This window comes from Vanessa atalanta, chromosome 12 (genome assembly GCF_905147765.1).
Source record: "Vanessa atalanta chromosome 12, ilVanAtal1.2, whole genome shotgun sequence".
Lineage (NCBI taxonomy): Eukaryota > Metazoa > Arthropoda > Insecta > Lepidoptera > Nymphalidae > Vanessa > Vanessa atalanta.
Genome location: NC_061882.1, coordinates 11460690 through 11486801, shown reverse-complemented (window position 1 = coordinate 11486801; position 26112 = coordinate 11460690). Strand labels below are relative to the sequence as shown.

General features: G+C 33.5%; 1 protein-coding gene across 1 annotated transcript in view; it reads left to right on the top strand.

The window, feature by feature from the left end:
• Positions 1–25692, top strand: part of LOC125067930 (ras-specific guanine nucleotide-releasing factor 1-like) — a 34124-nt gene extending 8432 nt beyond the window's left edge. The window contains exons 6-34 of the mRNA XM_047676828.1: positions 12707–12854; positions 13396–13515; positions 14005–14102; positions 14275–14332; positions 14870–15041; positions 15244–15437; positions 15843–15968; positions 16192–16294; positions 16614–16802; positions 16986–17087; positions 17366–17617; positions 17724–17906; positions 18172–18234; positions 18319–18386; positions 18467–18539; positions 18697–18959; positions 19384–19559; positions 20010–20112; positions 20451–20521; positions 20867–20887; positions 21720–21869; positions 22026–22224; positions 22585–22682; positions 23573–23706; positions 24251–24399; positions 24492–24571; positions 24917–25034; positions 25174–25242; positions 25483–25692. Of these exons, the coding sequence (XP_047532784.1) occupies positions 12707–12854; positions 13396–13515; positions 14005–14102; positions 14275–14332; positions 14870–15041; positions 15244–15437; positions 15843–15968; positions 16192–16294; positions 16614–16802; positions 16986–17087; positions 17366–17617; positions 17724–17906; positions 18172–18234; positions 18319–18386; positions 18467–18539; positions 18697–18959; positions 19384–19559; positions 20010–20112; positions 20451–20521; positions 20867–20887; positions 21720–21869; positions 22026–22224; positions 22585–22682; positions 23573–23706; positions 24251–24399; positions 24492–24571; positions 24917–25034; positions 25174–25242; positions 25483–25692 (3790 nt within the window). The remainder of the gene's footprint in view (positions 1–12706; positions 12855–13395; positions 13516–14004; positions 14103–14274; positions 14333–14869; positions 15042–15243; positions 15438–15842; positions 15969–16191; positions 16295–16613; positions 16803–16985; positions 17088–17365; positions 17618–17723; positions 17907–18171; positions 18235–18318; positions 18387–18466; positions 18540–18696; positions 18960–19383; positions 19560–20009; positions 20113–20450; positions 20522–20866; positions 20888–21719; positions 21870–22025; positions 22225–22584; positions 22683–23572; positions 23707–24250; positions 24400–24491; positions 24572–24916; positions 25035–25173; positions 25243–25482) is intronic.
• The last annotated feature ends 420 nt before the right edge of the window (positions 25693–26112 follow it).

The window sequence follows — 26112 nt, the reverse complement described above, 5'->3', positions numbered from 1 at the left end:
TCTGATATGGCTCAGTAGTTAGAACACATGCATCTGAACCGATGACGGCGGGTTTGATTTAAGCATTACTTAATTTAAATGTGCATACATTTTGTTTATAATACATGTCGTGCTCAGCGGTGAAATAAAGCCTCATTAGAAGCCCACATGTATTTAAGCATCAACCCTCATTAGAGAAGCGTGGTGGAATTAAATCCATACGTCCCCAAAGAGACAAGAGGTCTTTGTCCAGCAGTTGGGTATTTGCAGTCTTTTTAAAAAACAATTCTGTCTTCGATTTCAAATTTCAAATCAATTATTAACAAAATAAATAAATCAATTTTACGAAACAACGTTTTTAAGTAAGGCCAATAACTTTTACTAGTGGAGTATTATAATTTAAGTAAGTACATTATCTACGAATGTCTCGTGAACAAGACATTCGTAGATAATGTCGAAATACGGAGATCCACCAAATAAAAATAAAAAAACATGGTAAACATCCCGTTTTAAATACTTGTAGTAATAAAAATAACCATGTCAATTTAATACTTATATAATTTAAGTAGTTTTAAAGAGAATTGGAGTACAGTGATTACCATTTGTATATTTATTATAATATTAGTTATCTGCCAGTAGAAGTAATGATATCGACAAAGTTACATACACGTAAAGTTTACTTGGTAACATGACTGTATTTTTAGACGTTGAAAACGAGTAACTACTAAGTTTCTCGCCGTTTCTATTCGGTGGAATCTATATTCCGAACCGGTGGTAGCTTCGCTTAAAATAGTTTGTTAATTGACGATTCAAAAGTGCTTGTAAAAGTCTACTTAAATAAAGTATATTTTGATTGTGCTACCTGATTACAGTTAGTTATCAACGGGTAGCTCATTTGCCAGTCCGCCTACCTATTTCTTAAAATAAGACGTAATGACCTTAAACAAAATAATAAATTTCCAACTAACTACTTTTTACTATTTATATCTATATATAAATGTTTAATCTATATTAAATTATACATTAAAGATTTAAAGAATCTGTGAGGTTTTTTGCAAACCTATTAGTTCGAACAGGCTGAAAAAAAAATCTTTTGGTATTATGTTCTATATTTAAATTTGTAAGTAAGAAGTAAGAATAGCCAGTTAATTAACTCACATAGAGCCGCCCAGCTATCAAGTGTAGCCTCATCGTTATCTTAGTCCTGCTTCCCTAGGGTTTAATAAGGTCATATCCTTGACCCAATTCCATACAGGATACAGAATACCGATTTCGTGATACAATTGTTTTACCGGATATTGATATTTTATTTCCTATTGTTGAGTCGGTTCAATGGGCGAGAATCAATTGGCGTAAATATTTTAATATAACGAAATTTGCCAATTAAAAGTAAACAGAAATTTGTTGGCAAGCTTTTATTTTCTAATATTATAATACTAGGTGGAGCCCGCGACTCCGTTCGCGTGATTTTCAGCCTCAAGAGTAGGGATATTATCACTTGGTGGTAGGGCTTTGTGCAAGCCCGTTTGGGTAGGTACCACCCACTCATCAGATATTCTACCGCCAAACAGCAGTACTCAGTATTGCTGTTTTTCGGTTTGAAGGGTGAGTGAGCCAGTGCAACTACAGGCACAAGGGAAGTAACATCTTAGTTCCCAAGGTTGGTGGCGCAATGGTGATGTAAGGAATGGTTAAGATTTCTTACAACGTCCTTGTCTATGGGCGGTGGTGACCACTTACCATCAGGTGGCCCATTTGCTCGTCCAAATGGATTATGATTTTTATAGGTTATCTTATTTGAGTGCTTTGTCACTGATAAAAATTAAACAAAGAAACAACCGAACGCTTTAAATCTATAATTTAATCTTGTAATATTAAAAAATTATGATGTATTTGTCTAACTGCGTAATGTATATTACACGATATAACACGTATATGAGTTGCCTCACCGATGGATTTAAGACTTAACCATCGTCAGCACAGGGTATTTTGTAACCCTTGCACCCTTAAGACGGGCCTGCTTTCTGACATGAATAATTTGACATTATTCGAAGACAGTATAATTAACAACTCTATATAAAATTTATATTTAAAACCAGAATATTAATTATTATTGTTGTTGTTCGACAACCACATACATTACTCTGATCCCAATGTAAGTAGCTAAAGCACTTGTGTTATGGAAAATCAGAAGTAACGGCGGTACCACAAACACCCAGACCCAAGACAACATAGAAAATCAATGAACCCTTTCTACATCGACTCGGCCGGGAATCGAACCCGGGACCTCGGAGTGGCGTACCCATGAAAACCGGTGTACACACTTCTCGACCACGGAGGTCGTCACGAATATATATCTGGTTAATCAATTTTATGTCTTTCCTCTTCGACTGTTGATTCCTCACCGCAAACTAAAATGTTGCAAATTTCAATGGTTTGAACAATAAAGTATTTGAATCAGGTATCAGTCAATCATTTAAGTAATTATGCTTATAAACAAAGAGTTTATCACATAGACGCATGAATGAACGCACAAATGTCTTTGTCTGTGCTTTGCAGGTAGTAGGTCCTACAGAGCGCGCGTACCCAAGCTCCAGTACCTTTTTCCTCTATCACCCTTTATAATTGGGTATAGACACTTCGGCCCGAAACAAATTCCAATTTTCACTAACTAGCCAATGTAACAGATTGTCTATTGTGAAATGTATAAATTATTAAATACTGTTGAAATGGTTTTTAGGGTTGGAAAATATTGAAACAAGGGATGATATCTCCCTGTGTACGAAATAGGGTCACGTCCTTGACACAAATATAATAAACACGAATATATTATTTCGCTTATCAAACGATTACCTATCACTGAAATATAAATCGACGCTTTATTAGGTCTTTCGCTATTTTGTTTTAATTCCATTCAATTCGGTGTGGATTTGACCTTCAGATATTAAAACAAATTTTAAGATAGGATGTTATAAAAGTCTGTTGTGATCTGGGCCTGTTGCACATCAGATTTTCTTTAAATAAGAATCTCGATTTTTTTTTAAATTATATTTATGTATCTATAATAGAACGTAGGCTAATAAATTACATAATACATTGTTAATATTATTTTGTTTTCATATTCTTATTAAAAATAAAAGAGTATTTTTAATAAGCATTTACTTGCGTCCACGAGACGGTGACCGAATATTCCAAGTCATTTGTTACATGTACGACCCTTTGGGGCTCAAAATCACGTAATTAATGAATCGAAAATAATGTCCATAGAGCTGGTAATCGGTGCGTAAACGTCCGGCTAGTTTGAATTAGCTATATAATTATTTTGAGTAGCTTCACCAAAATCACCGTACCAGACCGTTCCGAGGGTAAAAAGTATACAATCATTATTTCCTACGGTTTTAAATAACCGCCTTAACGCTGCGAAAAGGTTGATTTATTTAATAATGCAAATAAATTTATTCATGACGTGGAATTTTCGGTCACAATCTTCAGGACTTTAATATGGTATACCTTTTGGAATATATATATTTTATATTTTATAAGTTTCTGAATTATTAATTTTTTGTTTTTTTTTTTTAGAAATATCTTATTTTTTGTTTGTAATTGAGCTTGAGGTTGCCTCAGAATCAATATTATTATTATTAAAATTTAATGGGTGTGATTGTGACTAGGATGGCTGTATCATTTATGGCATCTCACGGCGGATTTATTTTATTCAGAGCCAATGTTTATAAAGATGACCATTTACTGTGATTTGTACGTTTACCTCTCTGATAAAAAAAAATGTTGTGAACAAACTGCAATAATTACATGAGTTTTTATGCATAGCCCCACGAATCTTATCAACTCGTCCCGCAAATTGTATTATAAATAAGGAACAGTGACCTAATTCCATCAGGTGGCCCACTTGCCTGAGCTTCACTTATAATGGAATGCTTTTAATTTGTACATCATTTGGAGTTTACAGAAATCTTCGGACTTAGACAAAGAAAAAAAAAACAAAAATATAAACAATTCTATTATGTGATGTACAACGGGTGAGAGATTGTCACTATCGCAATCGAATCGAAATATATAAGATTTTAAATTAACATGGTTATTTTTATTACTAACAGTATTTAAAACGGGATATTTACCATGTTTTTTATTTTTATTTGTTGGAGCTCGATATTTCGACATTATCTACGAATGTCTTGTTCACGAGACTGACGTTTGCGGGTAGATGTTGACGGCATTAGAAGTGTCCATATCGGACTACCTCCTTTCACGTACGTTTGCTGCGTAAACACTGGTGAAAGTGACAGTGGTAGTTGTAACTAGTAGTTAGTAGCTCCAACAAATAAAAATAAAAAACATGGTAAATATCCCGTTTTAAATACTGTTAGGAATCGAAATATTATTATTGCCGTTCAGCGGTTTTCCTATTCTGCTAACACAACGATCCAGTTGCGGAATATTTTCGGGATCGCATCGTAACCGAAGTACATAAGTAGAATTAGCCCAGTTCCGATTAAGCTGAGTTTATTTTTGCGAGGAATTGTCGAAGTTGGAACGTATTAAATGCGTTATATTTTAGTAGAATTGCCCCAGTAAATGTTATCGAATTCAGATCGCTAAGAAATACTCTTTACATTAATTTTATTTATTACGCTTTCGCTTATGAAACACGCCTGTGGTAATTGCTGTCCCATTGGATTATAAGAAGAAATAAAGAGTTCACTTGTGTTTGTGCACACTTCCTGGTCACTAAACGATCCAGGGCTGGACCGTAAATTTATGGGGCCCTGGGCTAACACTAATTAGGGGCGCACCTAAGATATATCTGAACGTAGACATGAATTAAATTAATTGAATGCGTTTGATTAATTGCGGGACTCACAGGACTGCAAACCATACGATCTGTTAAATTTAATAAAGTTATGGATTCTTTCGCATTATCATCTATTTTTAACTTTGACTTGACTTAGCTGGGGCCCCCTTGAATCCACGGGGCCCTGGATTGAAGCCCAAAAAGCCAGTAGATCCGGCCCCGAAACGATCTGTATGTCTGGTGCGGTTGGCTAGGGTCTCTTGAGATTGACCGCCGTGCCCGTAGCCAGACAGTATTACCACCGGAATACCCACTAAAAAACCAGCGATACCCTCTCCGTCTCAAGACAGTATTACCACCACACAGCCTGTTGCTTAAGTTTTAATTTGAAACCAAGCCTTGAGGTTCGATTAAAATTAAGTACAGAAGTTTCATCGGGAATATTCATTTTTATTAGTGAAGGTTGTGGAACGTCGGCTGATAATAACGGGATCAAAAATCATTTTAATTGGATACACGATCTATTGTTTTACAATTCAATTTACCACTAACGATCCTCTCTCACTTCGTACACACAATTAAAGTTTTAGTATATACTAATGTGTATATAAAGAGCTATATACGTTACTATTAGCTGTTTACTTTCAACTTTTTATATATAAAATCAAAATATTTTTTTTTAAACCAAGTTCTTGTTTATAAGCGTGAAATGTTTTTGCGTCAGATTTGCTTTCAATCCTGTTATCTTTGTCAATACCAATTTTGTTCAAAATCATTTTAGTTGAATCTTGAAAACATAGCATTCTTTATAACATGGTTAAACTCTACATTTATATTTTTAATATGGAAACTGTCTGACAAATGTTATTAAGTTTTTCTGGAAACAAATTTTCATGACGCAGATTATAATTCGTAGTGTTTTAACGTCTGTGCCTCGGAAAATATGTAAAGTCGTAACGCCTGAACTCTCTTCGGTCGTGTAGGATTGTCTCAGCGGTATATGAGTGCAAGGGTATAAAATAGTAACTACACGTGTTTCTAAGACTGACGATGTGTCCAAAAATTGATCAGTTCTAGTTCTGACTTGGTGCGTTATAAGATAGTAATATTCTTCTTTATGATGGTAGGGTTTTGTACAAACGGTCTGGGTAGGTACCACACAGTCATTAGGTATTCTGCCGCCAAGTCGCAGTACTTGGTTTTGTTGTGTTATGGTTTGAAGGGTGAGTGATCTAGTCTAACCTCTCGCACAAGGGACATAATACCTTAGTTCCCAAGGTTCGTGGCGCATTGGCGATGTAAGGAATGGCGATATTTGTAACAGTGCCAATCTATAAAAAAAAATGTACAGTGAAATTGATGTTTTTAAAACAGAAATATAAATTTTAAATATTATGTATGTATGCATGGTATTTGATATTATTTTCGTTCGTATTTAATTTACGCAGAAAGTAACGATATGAATAAAAGAGAATATTTAATTTTAATATTTTTTCTACATATAGCATTTTTTTTCGAAGAATCTCATATTTCGTACTGCGAGAACTCCAATTTCCGCAACGGCCTCATAAAAAATCCGCTTGTGTAGGGTGACTATTAAATGGTAAAAATAAAAAATCACGTGCATTTTAACGTGACAAGATTAAAAGCTTTTTGCGTCTAAATTATTTTCCTCAAACGTTAAATGAACAGAATTAATTTATTAATATAACAATGAAAAGCAATGTATTTTTTATTCAAATTGCACTGAAATTTATACTGTAAAGAACCGTCAAGAATCTTAGTAGTTTCTACTCATTAAATTATCATCGACCATTAAATACACTCAAAATATAAATAGACGCAGCACTTTATCGTGGGCTGATAACAATTTTCAACGTTTACGTAATTATAATCAGATTAACTTTATTTTCAATTGGTGTTTGGTATTTGTGAGTTCATACAAATTTTTTTTTATTGAAATGTATTAATAATTGTATCCAATTTATTTAGGACAAATGCTTATTTTGTGCATATTATATTATCTTAAAATAACATGATATCTGCTTATCATACCAATAGTCTTAATTTAAATGCACGCCTCGGATTGGTGAATTGCATTGCAGTGCATTTGGAAATGAGATGATCACGTCTAGGCTATTTCATATAACGAAAATGTATTTATGAAAATATTGTATTAAAGCTATAATTTAAAAAATACTTAGCGAGATTACTCTGAGTTTCTGTCGCGAGTCCTTCTGAGTTGTTTCTTACCGAATCGGTGGTAGATAGATTGTCAAACCAATAAGCAAGGTTAACGCTATTATGAATAAAAATTGATGACGTTGTCTTTTAAAGCAGGTGAAATTGCGAATACAAGTGCAACTACATTTATAGTAAGACATTTACTAAGACCTTCTCCGAAATGCGATGTATATTTTTATATATTTTGTACATTTAAACCATTAAATTTAGTTTTTTATTTCTGTTCGACAACATAGAATAAACGTATTCTCATTTACATACTTAGATAATCAAGCTCTTGACCAATGATATTGCGTCAATTTGCTGTCAAATGTTGTTTCTTTCGCTTTTTTCATGTTGCAGTTGGAATAGAGTATATATGTTTGAAATATAATAATTTGTAAAAGTAATAAAATTGTCTATGTCTAAATCTCATTGTCATTGATTAGTACGCTAGAAGGCTATGTTTGAGAAGGGTCTATGCCGGAGAACTCTGTATTAGTAAGTAGTATATAATTAATAGTTGAATAAGACATGAACTTAATAATACAATACATTAGATATATATACATTTGGTTTTTAAGATATTTATTGATTATTATAATTAGTAGTTATGACTTTCTTGTATATTGACTGTTTTTATCTCAGTATACAAAATTAGTGAGGCAATAAACTAACTAATCACGCAATATATTTTGATCTTCTATATATTTTTTAAGAACGGGAATATCTCGTAAAATGGAAACGTTTGGTTAACATAGCGCCGAGGTCACCCCGAATAATTTAGTTAAATGATTGCATTCTTGTACGAATACACGGCAATGTATTTGAATTCGTAATGTTAATTTAGTAAGAAGATTAATTCCCTTAAATTTACATTTGATTAATTCATAACTAGCTGTATTATATTCGCTAGAAGTAAATACATACATATTATTATTTATGAGTATAAATATGCTTATAAAAACTTTTTTATATATTAGGCCTCTTGTTGGTTGGTAACCACAGGCCATTGACATAATCTCTGTATGTGTGTGTACGTCAATGTGTCACCACGCAATCTAGGAAGTTATATCCCTTGTGTATCGCAAGTGTAAGTACACGACCTCACTTAGCCTTCCAATCGGAACACTAATATAATATAGATGTTTAGCGATAGAATTATTGACAAGTAAATTTGTGTGCAGAATTTGTATGTATGTGTTCGATCTACTAGCTTATCGAAGCTTCACTCTAAAATATTTTATCGCGTCTATATGTTTCCAGTAGAATAGCATGTAGTACATCGGCGTGTTAAAATCCGACGAGTTATTTGTGTTAAGCACGCGCGCATCAATGCAATTTTACATTTTATATGATTACTTAATACGCATTCATCAAAGTGAAACAGCTTTGTCATTAATGAGAGTCATTTCAAGGTTTTTCGAATAAAATTGCAAATACAATAAACTTTTTTGTAATACTTTCTGACGCAATAATATTATCTTTTATCACGTGTACTGCGAGGCTTATAAATTAATTGTAAAGCTTTGTAATAAACAAAATTGAAATGACCTTTATAATATACGTATCGATGTTCTACGGGTAACAGACATAGCTCACAAACTGCGTTAAAATTGATTAAATATTTTCACAAGCGGTCGACCTGTCGCTCTTCCATATTGGAATTTCCCAATTAAAACAATTTCTCTTCCAAAAACATAATGCTAGCTACCCGTCTCGAAATCACGGGCTAAATTAAGGTTATGTTATTTGAAATCAAGTTCATATTATTGTATATTTATTTTACTTAGCATAACTGTGGAGATCTAAAATTATCTATGACAATCATTCCATATAGTCGACCTATTATGGATTCGTGAAAAAATGGCGTTTTGAACGTCGGTGAAGTGTTTATCGGAATTTTAATAATCTTAAAGTGGATATAACAAACTTATCGAAAAATGTTTGTAGTGGAGGAGTTATTAACAATTCGTATGGAACGTGTAAATTTAATGTTTGCTTATCTTTATTCTCCTCTCTCTTTTGGATATATAAATAATATAATTATATAACTGTAATTGTATTTGAATAATAATAAAAAAGATTATATAAACTCACATATTCAATATTAAAAGTATTAACGCATCATGCGTCCGTCCAGAAGCTTAATTATTTTATTGATTTCTCAACAAATATATACCAATTTCATTGAACTTTATTGATATACTCTGTAATTAAAATGGCGGAAAAGAGTAACTACTGAATTGCTTGGCGGTTCTTCTCGGTAGAATTTACTTTCCGAACTGTTCAAAAGTGCTTTTATAAGGAATATTTTGATTTTGATAATGAGCATGGAACTATGCGACATCTGTCTGTATTGTGTTATACATCTTATCGATCTTTCTACGACAATTCTTGCTATGCCTTTATTTACATGTCTTGTTATACGTATCTCGAAACTTTCTCCTCTAGAAGATAGGGAGGCCTTGCCTTGATGTTGGCCTGAATTTGAAAATGTTAACAGATAAGATACGTTTTATATTTCCAATTTAATTTAATTTGAATGGGATTAATAAATTGAACAAATAAAATATATTTATTTTTCTCTTTCATTATTAAAATACAATATGTGATCATACCACGATCGATCAATCTTGACATTTGACTTTGTGTAAATATTTTGTAGATCTACAGGTCTTTCAAAAGTTGTCGAGTATCTTGTGGTCTATTCTATTGAATGATACGTTCTCGATTCGACTCTAATCGAAAATCGATTAATCCTCACAAAAATTAACCTCAGCTTAATCGTAACTGAGGACCAATTATACTAATTTATATAGTTTACGATACGATCCCGATTTTATTTCGATTCAAATTTGACCAAAGCGAACTGAATCGTTGTGTTTGAAATAGATACATGGCTGAACGGCAACGATTACGTTTCCATTCGATTGCGATAAACTGACAATTTGTTAGTCGAATTGGAACCCTGTTATATAATAGTTTTGGTAACTTTTGATTCGATCGTCATTTTCCTTTTTACCTAGTTTGGTATAACGTTATACCTCAAACAATATACAACATATAAACTTACTATATAGATAATAAAACTATCAACTTAAATTATATGATAGTTCAAAATCGCTCAGAGGAGTTGTTCATCCGCGAATCCGAAAAACTTATAGATTAATGTTGAATTATATAATCATTATTTATGGTTTAGGAGGTCAGAGTCTTCAAGAGGATTTATTGCTGTAAGGTTAAACATATCAGACATTGTGACTTGGCAACCACTGGGATGGTGGCTTGATCATGATGAGTTAAATTAGACACCGCTGTCAATATCGTAACAGATTCTGATGTAGTAAGTAAGTACTTGAGGTTGACCGTACAGTGTTTAACGCGCGGCGGATATGATATGTAACAGGTGTCTGGCAAGCTGTTTCAACTCCTGTTGAAATTTCAGGCGTCCTTTGGATTAGTATACCTTTTCTGTTACAAATTAAACAAGCTACTGCGGAGATACCAGCTGATTTCACAGGGGCTATATTTTGGCATTATTTATTTCTAAGATGCTTTCGTATTTGATTATTTATCCTCAATTAATTGTATTTAAAAACATATTTCAATATTTAATAAAATATATGAGTGTTTAATTTCCCATAGGAGGCTTTTCAGAGAGTTGGTAGGCAAGGACGACTTAGGCCACCAATCACGGCCTTGCGCTTCCAGAGTAAAACTGCCTGTTTTGGATATATTTTCTTCGTATAGTTAGCACTTACATATATGTATATACGAGTATATGTAATTGCACATGTATAAAATTTTTGCATTGTTGAAAATAAAAATGATCAGAAAAAAAGACACACACGTTTTAAGGCACCGGAAAGTCTAAGACCTATAAAAATTTTGATTTGCCGCGCCATTGAGTTTTCACGCGCTTCATTCATTCGTATTCCAATTTCGTATCAATTTTAATAATTCAATTCTACTAATGTTACATATAAAAATTGGATTTCTCATATTCGATTGCATTTTAATGTTGAAATTGGATTGGTAGGTCGTCTCTTTCTAGCAGAACCCCAGGGGCAAACTCAGTGCGACTATAGTGAGCTTTCATTTGCCATATTGAATATTGATTATCCTGCGGCGAATCACAGCAGCTGGCTCTATAATATGTTTATGGCTTTATAATATGTATAATATTATATAAATGATTTACATTTTTGCAAACTTGACAAATGTCTTTTTTATTTGTGTAAATTAATGTAAAAATTTTATTTACCAAAGAATGCGATGAGTTTGGAAGAGTTTTTGGTAATCTACAATAGAATCTCTGTATTTTTAACGCGCTTTACACAAACTCCACTATATTTTGACATCTTATTTATATCTTTATATTCAGCGTAATTTAGAGAAGGTTTTTGCTAAACATTACCATACAATATAATTCAACGTATGACGTAGCAACAGCAACGCATGGCTGGGTCTGCTCGTTATATTATAATTAGCTGCTCCTTGCAGTTTTATCCGCTTAAATAATATTCTTTACACAATTAACGCGATAAGCGTGAATTCCATGTTCTATTTTTGAATCAAAACAATTTTACCAAAATAATTCCTTTGATAAGACGGACAGATTTTATGATTATAATTGAGTGTGTGTTAATAATATAGAGCAAAACATAAATGTCATTTCATTAGTTTTGTAGTTATTGACAGTATCTTAGGAAGGAATTTGATGAAAGTCGAACAGTGTTTCATCCTGTATTTCACATCGCTTTTTATGGTTTTATTATTGTAGTAATTATAAAATATCACTTCATTTACCATTTTATTTAACTTAGTTTCAAAGAATACTTCTAACGGACATAACCCTGGTATAAATATATTTATTTATACCATACAATGTTTTATATAAAAGGATTCAAATTCCTGTATTCCTGGATGCTGCACGTCACTGGAGGTATCGTCACTATGGCGACCGGGTCGAGGACGCGCTGACATTTCGAAGCACGTTCCGCCCGTTATCGTAGTTATCCTGAATTATTAAAGCTTTAGCATAAACGAGGAAGATATTCTAAGCTTCTTTATGTAAACTAATGTATATTAGCTTTTAAGTACATGTTCACTTTCAACCGAGAAACTGAAAGAACATCAATGGTTCGTTGGTTTGAGGTCAGTTAATAAATACAATTGATGTTATTATTATGGTGTCAACCTCCGATCCTGTTTCAAATAAAAATATATTTATTGTATGGAAACAATAATTGTAAAATAGGTCAGATTTAAAAATCCCGCTGAGTTTCATTCATCGGTTCTTTTTAGGTCAGAGGTGTTTATTTCCGAACTGGTGGTAGGTTTCTGACTATCAATAAGCAAATCACAAACACTTCTATATTGAATAAAGTTTTTTAAATTTTGACTTTGATTTGACTCAAGTTCGATATTCTTCGACACTATAGGTAACCCTGGCGACGTTTGGATTCACCGTTCCGCACGAGATAAACTATATAGTTAAATAAACTAAATAGACACAAATTAAGCTCATGAAAATTTATTGATTATTAGTTATGCTTTCATGGATTTGAACCAGCAATTATCGGTGACATTGACGGTATTCCTAAGGCATAATCAATATTTAATTCAGTACCAATATCTAAAAAAAACATCCTATCAATAAAGGTAAACAGTAGCTGATTTTGCCACCAGCTTCAACAAGCTGCTGCTTCAAAAAGAAGAGCTGGAGCAGAAACAGCTTCATCTGCTCCAAGTAGTAGAAAGCGAGAGAACATCACGCTGGCAATATGCGCAGCAATGCGACGAACTCGCTAATGAAGTAAAGAAACTGAGGACAGAGGTACTCGAGGTAGAAATGTTTAAAAATATCACATCAACATGATCACGATCTATGCTTTCAATAATTTCATGCAGGTTCTCCACTAACTTACTTAAATTCACATCACTTACTAACTGCATGTTGTATACGATTTCGACGTAGAATAATAGTAATGAAACTATAAATGAAGGAAGAGAGAAAAGAAAGAAATGAGAGAACTATACCTAAAATTACAATAGAGTAAATACCTACTGTCCATATAAACCTGTCTATATTCCGTAATACGTCGATATTTAATTGCGTATTATACCAGAGTATAATAGAGTGTTTTAATAAACAAAATTCAACATAAATAAACCAATCTCATGCAGTTGGTACTTTATCAGCTTTCCATCGAGCGAATAATTCAGTCAAAATTTGCTATGAATTATCTTCTACATAAACCATTCATATTTTAATTTATGTTATAGTATATATTTTTAGTTGCGACTCTTTTTTCTTAAGATTTAATAAGTATTCTTTTGATTCTTCGACTTAACATTTTGGTTTTAAATATTGTTAGCTGTGCGCATACAAGAAAGAACACGAACCTGCTACTCGCACAGCATCTACTACCAGTTTATCGCCATCTGATTCTGAGGAAATCGATCCCACGGAACTACGCAAGATTAAGAAAGTTCAGGTATGTATAAAACACATAGGAGTAGTCTTTAGAAACAGAAGAATATATGCCTCATTAAAACATGATATGAAGATAATATCATAAAGATTATAAATACAGTTTCTAAATTTAAATTAAGTTAGTATCAATTTATTATCAAGATTTTTAAATCACAGTTACCTTCCAGTAAATTGTCTATGACATTATACACGAGGAGATCTCTCAGTGAAATCTCTAAAATACTTTCTTTGAGCTAGTTGAGCTCTTGTGTTATGAGAAACTTGGAACTACTTTGTGGAAAGGTCATTTAGAACATTATTGGTAGCTATCCTAGATATATTTTAATAATATCATTAATTTTATAACCAATTTAGTGCAACTTATGGAACTATGGTGTGCAAATTCAATGAGTTTTATTTTATTGGAGTATATATTAGTTAAAGGGCAACAAAAAATAATTCAAATTAATTCAAAGGTCTGCATTACATGATATTTATTTAAATATTTAAGAGCTTTTTCCGTGGATGGCTTTGTCGACGTCGATGGAAGCAAATTGTGGAGCAATACATCAAGAGCCCTCACGCTGAAAGTATGAGGAAAAGGAACAGGTAGATATTATGTGTCTTCTACTTACTTTTTTATCGCATAGTTCGTGATTTGTAAACATTATTTTGCTATTGTTTTTATTGTTACACTAAACTAACAGAGTGAGCAAACTGTATTCAGATATATTTTAAGCATTCTCCTGCACTATAGTAATTATTTTCTGTCCGATTGCAGTCTTGTTTTCAAAATGGTTGAAGCGGAGGAAGAATATTTAGAGCAAATGGAAATTTTGGTAAGCGAATAAATGCCATTGCTCAGTAGACCCTACCAGTAATCAATCCTATTTTCTACTCCATAAGTGACTCATACTTAGAATGATCCGTTTTCCTCCCTCTTTTTTCACCACCTTGGACGCGTAAAAGTGAATTTCTCAGAAAATGTTAATATAAGGAATGTTAAATGCAAGGATATCATCATAATCGTATTCGATTCTATACAAACAATAGGCGTATGAAAAGAAGGAGATTTTTTCAAGTTCTGACAAAGAGATTTTAATATGATAACAGAAAAATAATCGGTGCCTGTTTTTTTTGTCCAAGTAATTGTAAGTAAGTATAATGCGTAGATCTTAACCAATGATCACGGTTAGATTGAAATTTTCGGAGTTTAAATAAAATTTAAGAGCGCTGCTTCAGTATCAGTGAATAGGGAACATGGACAGCTCAGTAGAGCAACATCATTTCTGTAAATTAATGTCTTTAAAAATAAATATATTTGTCCTGTTGTGTCAATTATATGAGTATAAAAAAACTATTTTCTAAAATTTTAGGTGACATGTTTTCTACGGCCTTTCAAAATGGCTGCAAGCTCCAAGAAGCCACCTTGCACACACGAAGATGTCAACTCTATTTTTCTCAACAGCGAAACAGTACTTTTCCTTCACCAGATATTTTTCAAAGGCCTCACTTCAAGAATGGAGTCTTGGCCGACCCTTGTATTAGGTAATAGATAATCTTATATTTATATTTTCTTACTTTTCAAAACATCATCTTAGTACTTAAAGATTCGAAAGTTGTTTATTGTCACAAGTCATATTCAAATGGCGTGACAAAATAAAGAATATCCAAAAGATTGCGGTATTTGATTATACAGGATTTAGTGGTATCCATTACATTTATGTTACTTATTTATTTTTATACACAGGCGATCTATTCGACATGTTGCTCCCGATGTTGACAATCTACCAGGAGTATGTAAGGAACCACCATTACTCTCTCCAAGTTCTCACAGAGTGCAAGCAAAGTCAACCCTTTACGCAGTTATTGGCACGTTTGGAGGGCAAACCAGCTTGTCAAGGAAGATCTTTAGAAACATTTTTGACATATCCCATGCACCAGGTAAGTTCACCAAAATTAGCCAAATTTAAAACATTATTTTGTAATATAAATTTTAGACACGCCATAGATTTCTTACTTATAAGAACTTTCGATTGAAAACTCTTAAATTATATACCTGTGTATAGCCCAAGAAGAGTCACAGAATATAATCGATGTTCTGCGGTTATCTAAATCATTCGGCTGTGGTGAATGTTATATTCTGTGTATAAAACAGCTGGTATTTAGGATATATCTTTAAAGTTATTGTCATGCATTTAATTTTAGAAGTCATACCTATGTCTATGCCCAGTACTTGTCTGTATAAAATGGGTAGGATATTTTGTGTTTCTATTGCTGCTTCAAGTAAAATATTGGACGTAGTTCCATTATAACTGGTACATAATCAGCATAATATGTAATTAACAGATACCCCGATACATAATTACTCTGCACGAGCTGCTTGCCCATACACCTCATGATCATGTGGAGCGTCGTAGCTTGCAACATGCTCGTGCACAACTTGAGGAGCTCTCGCGGCAAATGCACGATGAGGTAATATCCAATTTCTGCCACTTAAATTTCTGTTAGATATTAAAGTTGGCAAATTTTTTTTTCGTATTATGGATTACACATCATCAGACTTATATTTTATCAAGCTTGAGAGTTTGAATGTTTAAAAGCAATTAAATTTCAGCGAATAACAAAACACAACAAATTTTAATTTTAAATTTATTTTATGTCTATATTTGTAACGTAACCGAGTTTTTACTCTCAGGTCAGCGAGACGGAGAATCTCAGGAAGAACCTGGCTGTGGAGCGGATGATCATTGAAGGGTGTGACATTCTTCTAGATGTTAATCAAGTTTTCATAAGACAAGGTACGTGGACGTTGAAAATTTTAATATGAGTCGATATATGTGGTTTGGATAAGCGAATAACAATAATTGTTGTTTCGAACCCTGGCAAGCACGACTGAAATTTGTGTTAATAATTCATTTCGTACTTGGCGGTATAGGTAAACATCGTTAAGAAACCTACAAGTATTGGATATCAACTTAGCATATGTGTCCAATCTAGAATATCCACCAATCCGCATTCTAGCATCTTGGTAGATTTACTATATCTTACCCTATCATAATATTAATTGTTTTCTAATGATTTCGTATTATGTTTTCTATCCTTCTTTTCCGTCTTTAGGTACTCTTTCTCAAGTGGTCGGTAAAGGTCGCCGTGCAAATTTGCAAGCTCGCCAGGCGTTTCTCTTCAGCAACCATTTGCTCTTAACAACCAGAGCTGCTGGTGGAAGATTGCACCTGCCACCGGCTGGCAGGCTACCATTACATGATGCACTTTTGATTGAAGATCCTTCTAATCATGACGATGATGGTAAATAAGAAAATTAAATAATTATAAAATAATGTGATTAGTAATATTTTAATTTAATTTAATTAGTTTTCGTGTACTGAAACAAATAAAGTATTTTTCTAAATTTTATTGCAATACAGACGCTCTTACATACTAAGCGATTGTTTGATTACATTATATAAAATTTACTTTTTTATCACACAGATTCTGCGTCGGTGTGTTCATCGCCAGGCGGAGATGTATACCAAGCTAAGGATTTTAAAATACTCGTAGAAGTTAAAGGCGAACAAATATGCGCTCATTTAGGTATAGTTTTTAAATCTAACAATCGTAATATCAACTTATGAAAAATTTATTCGCGTAGACACAAGATTTTGGTTAATATAGAATTGGTTCAAATGCCAATTAATAAAACAAGCCCAAATGTGCCCAACCTTGGAAACTAAGATTATAATATGTCCCTTGTATCGGAATACAACAATAACAATACCAAATATTGCTGTTCGGCGATAGAATATATCTCTATATAATATATAAATAGAGTACTTGATATATATAATAATTATATATATTTCTCACAATAGTCGCGGCAACACTTGAAGAGAAAGCAGCGTGGACCAGCGAGTTAGCTCAATGTATGGAAAGTGCTGCACTGACTGAGCTTCTTCGAGCATGTGGATCTTGCGGTGCCGCCTCTGCCAGTCTGCCTGCTTGTCGTTCGGACAGGGCTTTATTCACAGACGACGTCGATATAAGATTTAGCAGGACACTTAATTCATGCAAAGTTCCACAAATAAGATCTGCAACTCCGCAGAGATTGTTACAGAGATTAACTGGTTAGAAAAAAATCTTTAGAATTTAATATAAAAGTTTTCATTAAAATAAACGAATAAGTCTATAGATGTGGTGTCAGGTACCAAAATAATTATCTTTATCCTTTAGATCTCCGCTTTCTCTCTGTGGACTTCCTGAACACATTCTTGTTGACCTACCGCGTGTTCACGGACGGCGTGACGGTGCTGGAAGCGCTGCAGCAGGTGTTTTACGAACAATCGCAGCAAGACATGGAGTTGGCACCACCTACTGATGCTGCTAGGAAGGCTAGCGGTGCTAGTTCGGTTTCGGGTCAGGCATAAAATAAATATATACAATATATATATATTTAGTTGTAGATAGTAAAATTTCAGAAGAAAAGAAACATTCAAATAATAAAAAAATATCTTAAATTCGATTACTTAGATATCAATATCGCTAAGGTATTGCAAATATTTTTTTAGATCTATAGTAAAATTCTTTTAAAAGTTTAGTCTGCTTAAATTGAGTTTATGATAATAAATTTATAGACATTAGATAATGATTAAATTTGGTTATTGGTTTATATTAATTTTAGGTTACGGGTCAGAATACAGTGACAGAGATTGGCAGTCCAGATTCTGGCGAGGATCGAGGAAAAGTAATATTTTCATTTAAAATCTCTTTTTCAAACTTATTTCAGTATTAAATCTGAATTGATTACAAATATAACAAATCGTTTCAGGTGAAGAAGATGATAAATTGTCGCCATATTTAATGGCACCATCGCGTCGCACATCAACAGTTAGCAAAGTATTTAGTGTTTACTCTCATTTTAATTGATTTCCAAGATATATTTCTTTATTTGTACTAATAATGTCATTTTTTTTTAGGTGGAGGAAGACAACAGCCATTTGCAAATACCTAAAATTATGGCTACTTCCTCTAGTAACGAGACACTTAAAGGTATTGAATATTATAAACAAGAGCAATTGCTAACTTTTTTAACTTTTTATGCATTATTTTATATATATATATATATATACATTATTATTTTATACACATTACACTCAACGTGTAGTACCTAAAATTATACAATATTATCCAGTATTATCTATCATAGGTACATCACCATCTTCTCCTGGAGCTCTAAGTTCCGTAACCCTCGTTGGAAGTCCGAAAAAAACTAGCCCAGTTGAAACCACGTCGAAAACGGAAACTACAACGCCAGTTAAAGATAATGACGCAGCTGCTTCTATCGTAAAAGATGAAAGTATTGAGCTCGTAGATCAGAGCGATGAAGACGTAAAATACAAAGAAGAGGAACCAGAGAAAAATAAGTATAAAATTGATGATAAATTTAAAATATCGCAACGGTTTTCGGAGGTGTGTAATGTTAGTATTCAAATTTCATTAATATTTATTACAGGCTCGAAATCAAAAAAAAGTTTTTTATGAAAAAATGGTGGTGAATTAATCGTGGTCAATTGTATGTGTACAAACTAATAGCTTCATATATTATTAGCAGTATACCCGATTTGATAGGAATCTGAAAAAAATATCACGTTGGTCTTTTACTTATAAAGCAGTCTAAGCAATGCTTGTAGCATAAAGCATAAATTAAAGCAGTCTAAACAATGTTGGTGTAACAAAAGAAATAGAAACTGCACTCTTTTGCTATTACATTTTGCTATATGCCTAAGATTTTCACCAAAACAGCCCTTTACTAGTGTATAATTAAGGACAAAATTTCTAAGTCTAACTATTCTTTTTAAATTGGGTGTTCTGTAATGTTTCGTAATATGTTTAGCGTGTTCGTACTATGTCCGAGAGCCCTCGACGCTTACATCCATCAGCTGGAGGAGTTGCGCCAGACGCTCGTCGTCGTTCAGAAGGAGCGAAAGAAACACCAGCTGGAGCAGAGAAAGCAGAACCGCGTCGCGCTTCTGACACAGCTGCCAGGTCTCTACCTAGACGTTCAGTGAGGTAGTATATACATTTAGGAATTTAGTTCAAAATTTATAGAAAAAAACAATATGACAATTAATAATGCGACAATAGGTTTTTTATTCTAATAAACAAATATAAAAGTAAACATATGGAACAAAATAATCACTAGTAAACATTAAATAACAAAAAAATCACTTACTGAGTATTCGACTTACAACTACCCGCTTAACACTAACACTTAAAGTACTTGAGCGATGTTTCCTCGTCGACCGACAACCGACCAATGAACCCGTGACAGGGCTGCGCGCCAGTTTTATACATTTGATTTTGGGTGTTTCCTTACTATACAAATAAAAAATCGAAATATACCGTCACTTGTAACACCTGTTAGTTAAGGCAATAATATTTGTCGATACTTTCAAGATTATTCAGATGATTTACTATTTTGTGAAATTCAATGGTTTGAGTTTTAATATAAAATCATAGTGAAAGGCGATGCACCAATTCGTCGATCAACAGTGAGCGACGCCGTTATTGGGGGGGTTCCGAGCCACGAACTTCTGTGACCTCTCAGGTGTCACAAATGCAGGTAATTAGATTGTTTTTACAAATGGAATAATTGAAAGATTTAGTGATTTAGACGTTATTCTACGGTAGATCTTTGTAAAAACTCATCTTATAGTGTTACATGTCTTATTGTAGCCCAAATCAGTGTTTCAAGTATAGATAAGGTGTCACAGATTCACAGGGTAACACCACATGATCTGAATATCTTCGATCTCAAAGAATTATACAGACTTCTTACATTGACATGTGGAACGTCTCTTCGTTTGCTTTTTGCTTTACTTTAATAAAAATAAAATTTGAATGACCTTTTCGTTATACTTATTTAGCTTTTCTGGGAATGATGTTTCATCATTTTTTCAGAATTACCGTCGCGAGACTAGTCAATCTAAAGCTGGGGTTGTCATCACATCATTCCGTCAATCGCACAGGAGGTAATACGATCGCTCTTAAAAACTTCAAGTCATCTTTTCTATTTCTTGACTATAAAATACTATTTATCATCATGATGTAAATTAAGCACAAAACGGACTTTCATTAACTATCAGTGTTATAGCATGATACATACATACTTTTATCTATGGTCTAAAGTTTCTTTGTCGGTTAAATCGTCAGCTTTTGCACGATTGTCCGTCTTCTTAAATTCGTAACTTTAAATCGTTTCAGCGTATTCAATTCACTTCCAATTTTTGGAATTGATTTTGTTTACACGTATAGTTTGTGATATTCTATTAATGATCAGTTTAATATAATTTTATTTATAAACATTCGTTTAACAGCTTTGGAAAAGACCTGTTGTGGTGAGTGGGAGGTGGAGGTAATAGTAGATCAGAGTAGAGATGCATAGCGGAACCTTGTAAAAAAAATGCTTACCTAGATTCTGCAATTTTTACCCTTTATTACCAAATTTTTAAACGTAGTTTTCCAAATACTTCGTGTTTTGATTGCAGTTACACAAATACGAAATACACGACATGATACCGAGCAATATCCTGATTTATTTAATCGTTAACTTCCAAATGTTATGTTGGTATACGCTTATGTATATTTACATAATATGTCGCACGAATTCGGCCTATTTTCAGATATACACTACCCGTAATGAACATTTTCTTACATAATAATATATTTGAATACCGCTTAACATAGACAGTATAAAAAAGTAGACTATGAGTTGCTTTTAGGCGCAGTCGCTCCTAAGGTTTGAGCGTTAATAGGACGATATGTATTTGCAGTATTTGATCACCAGCAATTCTTGATATTAAAAACACCTTTTTTCGATTACTAGCGAAAGTTTAGCATAAAAAAGTAAATATATTTTTTTAAATGATTATCATTAAACTTTGCAATTTTCTTTCTACCAACTTATTTATTTTAAACAATTTCTCTACTTTTATCTTCGCTTTCTCTGTACTTATCTTTGTTTTTTTTTTTCAATTTTCAACTGTCTTGTCATTATTTGTTGATTGCATGCTTTGTCGTTTTCTGTATCACATCCACATTTTTCTCTCTAACTGCATCTTTCTTTCTTTCTTGTTTATTAAAATTTACTATAATAAAATAATTATGAATTGATACTTTTTATTGACTCCCTTTATAAGTCATCATTATTTAATGGCATATACTGTTTAGGAGCAGTACATCTACTGCGGCGGCAGCGTTTGCGGTGGCAACTTCAGCGTCGTCAAATCCAAGGTCACCGCCGCCGACTTCTCCTCCTCAGACAAGGCGTGATTCGGTTATATCAACTGCAGCCACCATGCGAGTGCTGAATGTTTTAAGGTAAAATTTTCTTTAAAATATTGTTACAAAATAATACTTAGAAACATCTTGATATTAAAATTCTTAAAATGGTTAAAAGCTATGAATTAAGATGAATAATTATCATTATTTTGTCGCACCAAATTATTTTAGTATTCATTTTATTGATCTCATCAGGCATTGGGTGTCTAAGCATTCTTCAGACTTCTGGTCTGATGAACGTCTCCGTGGAATGACAATGGATTTCCTCAAAGAGATTGAAGCAAGTCCAGGGTTACTTCCAGCTGAACATAAATCCGCAGCACAGTTACTGCGTCTGTTGGAACGTGCTCCGGATAGAGCTGTTGACTTGAAAGCTCTATTTATACCACCAAGAGTAAGTTAAAGAAAAGAAAAGTTAATTTGATGCTGATTGTGTTCATTCGTTTTATTTTATTTTATGATTCTTGTAACAATGAATAACAGCAGTTATAAACACCTGTATTTAACTGGACAATATACTTAATTAATAATTCCAATCTTGAGTTTAACTCTACATAATTAAGTTTCTTATTATATTTGATATTACTGCTGGCAAACGTCAGCATCATCCAAACTGTCCCACTTTATAAATTTAAAAACTAAAGCATCGTATCATTTTTGTATGTTGTAATTTCGTTGCGTATAGAAAGAAAATATTGAGAGAATAAATTTGATTAGCTATACAGAATTGTATACTGGATGTTTTCTAATCTAGGTTCCTACTAAAGAGAGCGTCGAAACATTATCAGCGCTAGAGATTGCAGAACAGATGACGTACTTGGATTATCAAATCTTCAGTTCGATTCATAGCGAGTAAGCATATTTTATTTGAATCTATCAAAAACTAAAAAACACATCTGTTTCATTGGACCTTATTATTGAATGGGCTGCCTGCACAGCCCATATACATTGTACTTTAATCAATGATCCAATAAATGTTTAAGATGTCCTTGGTACCTGTAGGTACATTGACTTACTTACCCTTCAAACCCGACTACAATAAGATATAATCATTGCTGTTTGGTGATAGAATATATCTTGAGTCGGTGGTGTATACCCAGACAGCCTTGCCTGGGGCTTTGTGCAAGCCTATCTGTAATTACTACCAGTAATTACACTTCCTACGTTTGAGTCAAACTACTGTGCTTCTAATTGGATTATTAAAGAAACCTGTGTATCACCATGAACTTTTGTACACACACATTAACACCTGTGTATCTTTACACTATTGTGCGTAATGTCTCCTGCGTAGTTTGTACGTAGCTTGAATGTAATCAGTCAGGAGAAATAATCATCAGTGATGAGTTTGATAAATTATATATGTATAAAGACTTATTTATATACTCCAATATGAGTTTACGTAAAAAATCAGTTGATTATACCGGATATTACCACTAGTCACATATAGTTAATTTGTATCCCATTCAACTGTTCTACGAAGGTCAGGTGTTATACTCATAAAATAAAGATTTACTTCCAGACTAAGGTATTGTCTGATTTCAAGTCTATGTATGTCACCGCGTAAAAATAATATCTCGTTAATGTAAATGTCCTTTTTGAGGAGAAGAATATACTTTAAATTAGTTCTACATGCTGCTCCAATGCGGGTGGATACGCACGTGGAAGATTCTAAATAAATTGCACCTAAATAGGACTATTATTATCTTTGGCCGAGTTTAATTATATGGATATTCATTATACAGGGAGTTCTTGGGCCAAGCTTGGACGAAAAGCGACAAAGCGGTGCGCGCGCCACATATACTGATGATGACGGCTCATTTCAACCATATCTCAAACCTCGTTATATCGGAGATTCTGAAGAAGTACACCCTGACTGGTAATTATTTCAATCATTAGTATTAAATTATTTACCTAGAATGAATCAAGGATTAACAGTGGCTCTCCCTTAGGTTCCGCCAATCTGAAGAACGACCCAAAAGCGCGAAAAATTGCCGAAAATCGTAAGATTAGCTTAATAAATCAAATTGTACTATAATTGTTGATGAGAGATGTTTTGTCACCAGATGACCAATCTTATTTAGTCTGCTTTACTCACTTGTAACCGAATCACAACCAGACTCAAATATAACTCAATCTGGCTGTATCTTAGACTTAATATTTAAAAAAAAAACATTGTTGCTTTTTTGTCTGTATTGATAAGATATTTAATTTCGAACACGAGTCAAGTTTTTGAGTTCAAGTCGTTCGTAGTTATATTAACAGACGAACTTTTATTTCATTTATCATCCTTGCGAAGAACTTGTACGTGCTAAGAGGCGAAAAACAAAGCGATATTCCTAGGTTAATGTTTATAGTACAAGATCATACTAAAATAATAGAAATAGTAAATTTGAAATAAATTCAAATAAAATAAATAATAGGTCGAGTAGCTGCCATTGAAAAGTGGGCAGCTGTAGCCGATATTGCTCGATGTCTCCATAATTTCAATGGAGTACTGCAGGTGTGCGCTGCTCTTTCCAACACATCTATTTTCCGTTTGAAAAAGACCTGGGACAAGGTCTCCAAGACTGTGAGTATTCAATCAATACAAGACTTACTCAGTTAGTATATTCTAATGAAACATACATACACAGGACTATGTTTTTGTTTATTTATTTGCAGAGTAAACAAACAATAGAGAGGATGCAGACGTTGACATCTTCAGAATGTCGTTTTAGAGTTTTGAGAGATGCCTTGCACAGGTTAGTTGATATGTTTACCAAGTTCTCTCTTATTGTTTAATCTATAACGAGGTATATTAAGTCATTATTCATTTAAATTAAATGTTAATACATGAGAACTGTTTATGCTATTTGTTCTTTAGCGAAAAGTTCGATCATTATATACAATCAAAAATGTATATGACCTTCGAAATTGTGTCCTGTACACGGCTTAAGCTTAGAAAAGCTGAACTTGAAATTGTCGATCAAGATTTCTTACGAGCTTTCTCCATTTCGTAAAAATGACACAGTAATACATCCAGGGAGTTTTATATTTTGTTTCTCAATTTATAACATATATAACTTAAAATATTTTAATGCTTACAGATGCGATCCACCTTGCATTCCGTACTTGGGAATGTATCTATCGGACTTGTCGTTTATTGAAGAAGGCACTTCAAATTATACTCCAGAAGGACTTTTGAATTTCTCCAAAATGAGAATGGCAAGTACCGATAAAAAAAATAATCTCACATAAATAAATATCAGTAATAAAAATAAATCAACCAAAGTTTAAAATATTTAAGCGCTATCTTTACAAGCTGCTGTTATTAATACTTAATTGATTTAATATGTTTTTTTAGATTGCACATGTAATTCGTGAAATCAGGAATTTTCAGCAGACTCCGTACAAAATTGATCATATACCAAAGGTAAGTGAGATAACATAATACATGTAGTTTTAAAAATGTACTTTTCTTATATCATAAAATCAAAGCAATTTTTTTTTATTATCACTCTATATAAGCACTCTGGACTCATTTTATTGAAAAATCGACTAAAAGATTTTTTTGTTAAGGGTCAAACTCTTGGTGCTATCTTTCTTGAACTACTAGGCTACTTGCATTTGCATTTTGTGTGACAACGACACTCACGACGACGGCGGTGACTAGGTATGCGAGTTCCTGCTGGACCGGTCGCTCGAGATCCCCGAGGAGCGTCAGTACACGCTGTCGCTGGAGCTGGAGCCGCGAGCGGCGCGCGGCTCGGCCGGCGGGCTGCACCCCGCGCCCGCCTCCCCCGCCTCGCCCTCCGCGCAGCGCAGACGTCGCGCCTCGCTCGCCGCGCTCGCGCCCCTCGCGCCGCTCAAGGCCGACCATTAGACGCACATATCATGCACACACACTTGTCTCGCATACTGCACTACCGTGTACACACTCATCTTGACCACTAGATATTGGCGTAGCCAGGATTTTGTTCGACTGAGGGCTTCGATAGATCAACCAAAAAAAATACGAAAATTTAGTATGTTGACAATTTTGTTTCCTTTTAGAATAGTTAGTCTACTCATACTTCTGCCTGGCTATAGTCATGTCATCGGGCCGCTATATGATACGGGAGACCGGCTACTCTACTACCTACTACGGTTCTAGTAGTAGTCAATACTTAGACTCACTTTGTATTACTACTTAATACGTCTAAAGTCTATCCAAACAATTGACGATAATTGCCAACAAATACGCTTTACTATTAATAATTTGATCATTAACAATAAACTTTGAAGCATTCCATAACTTGTTCAT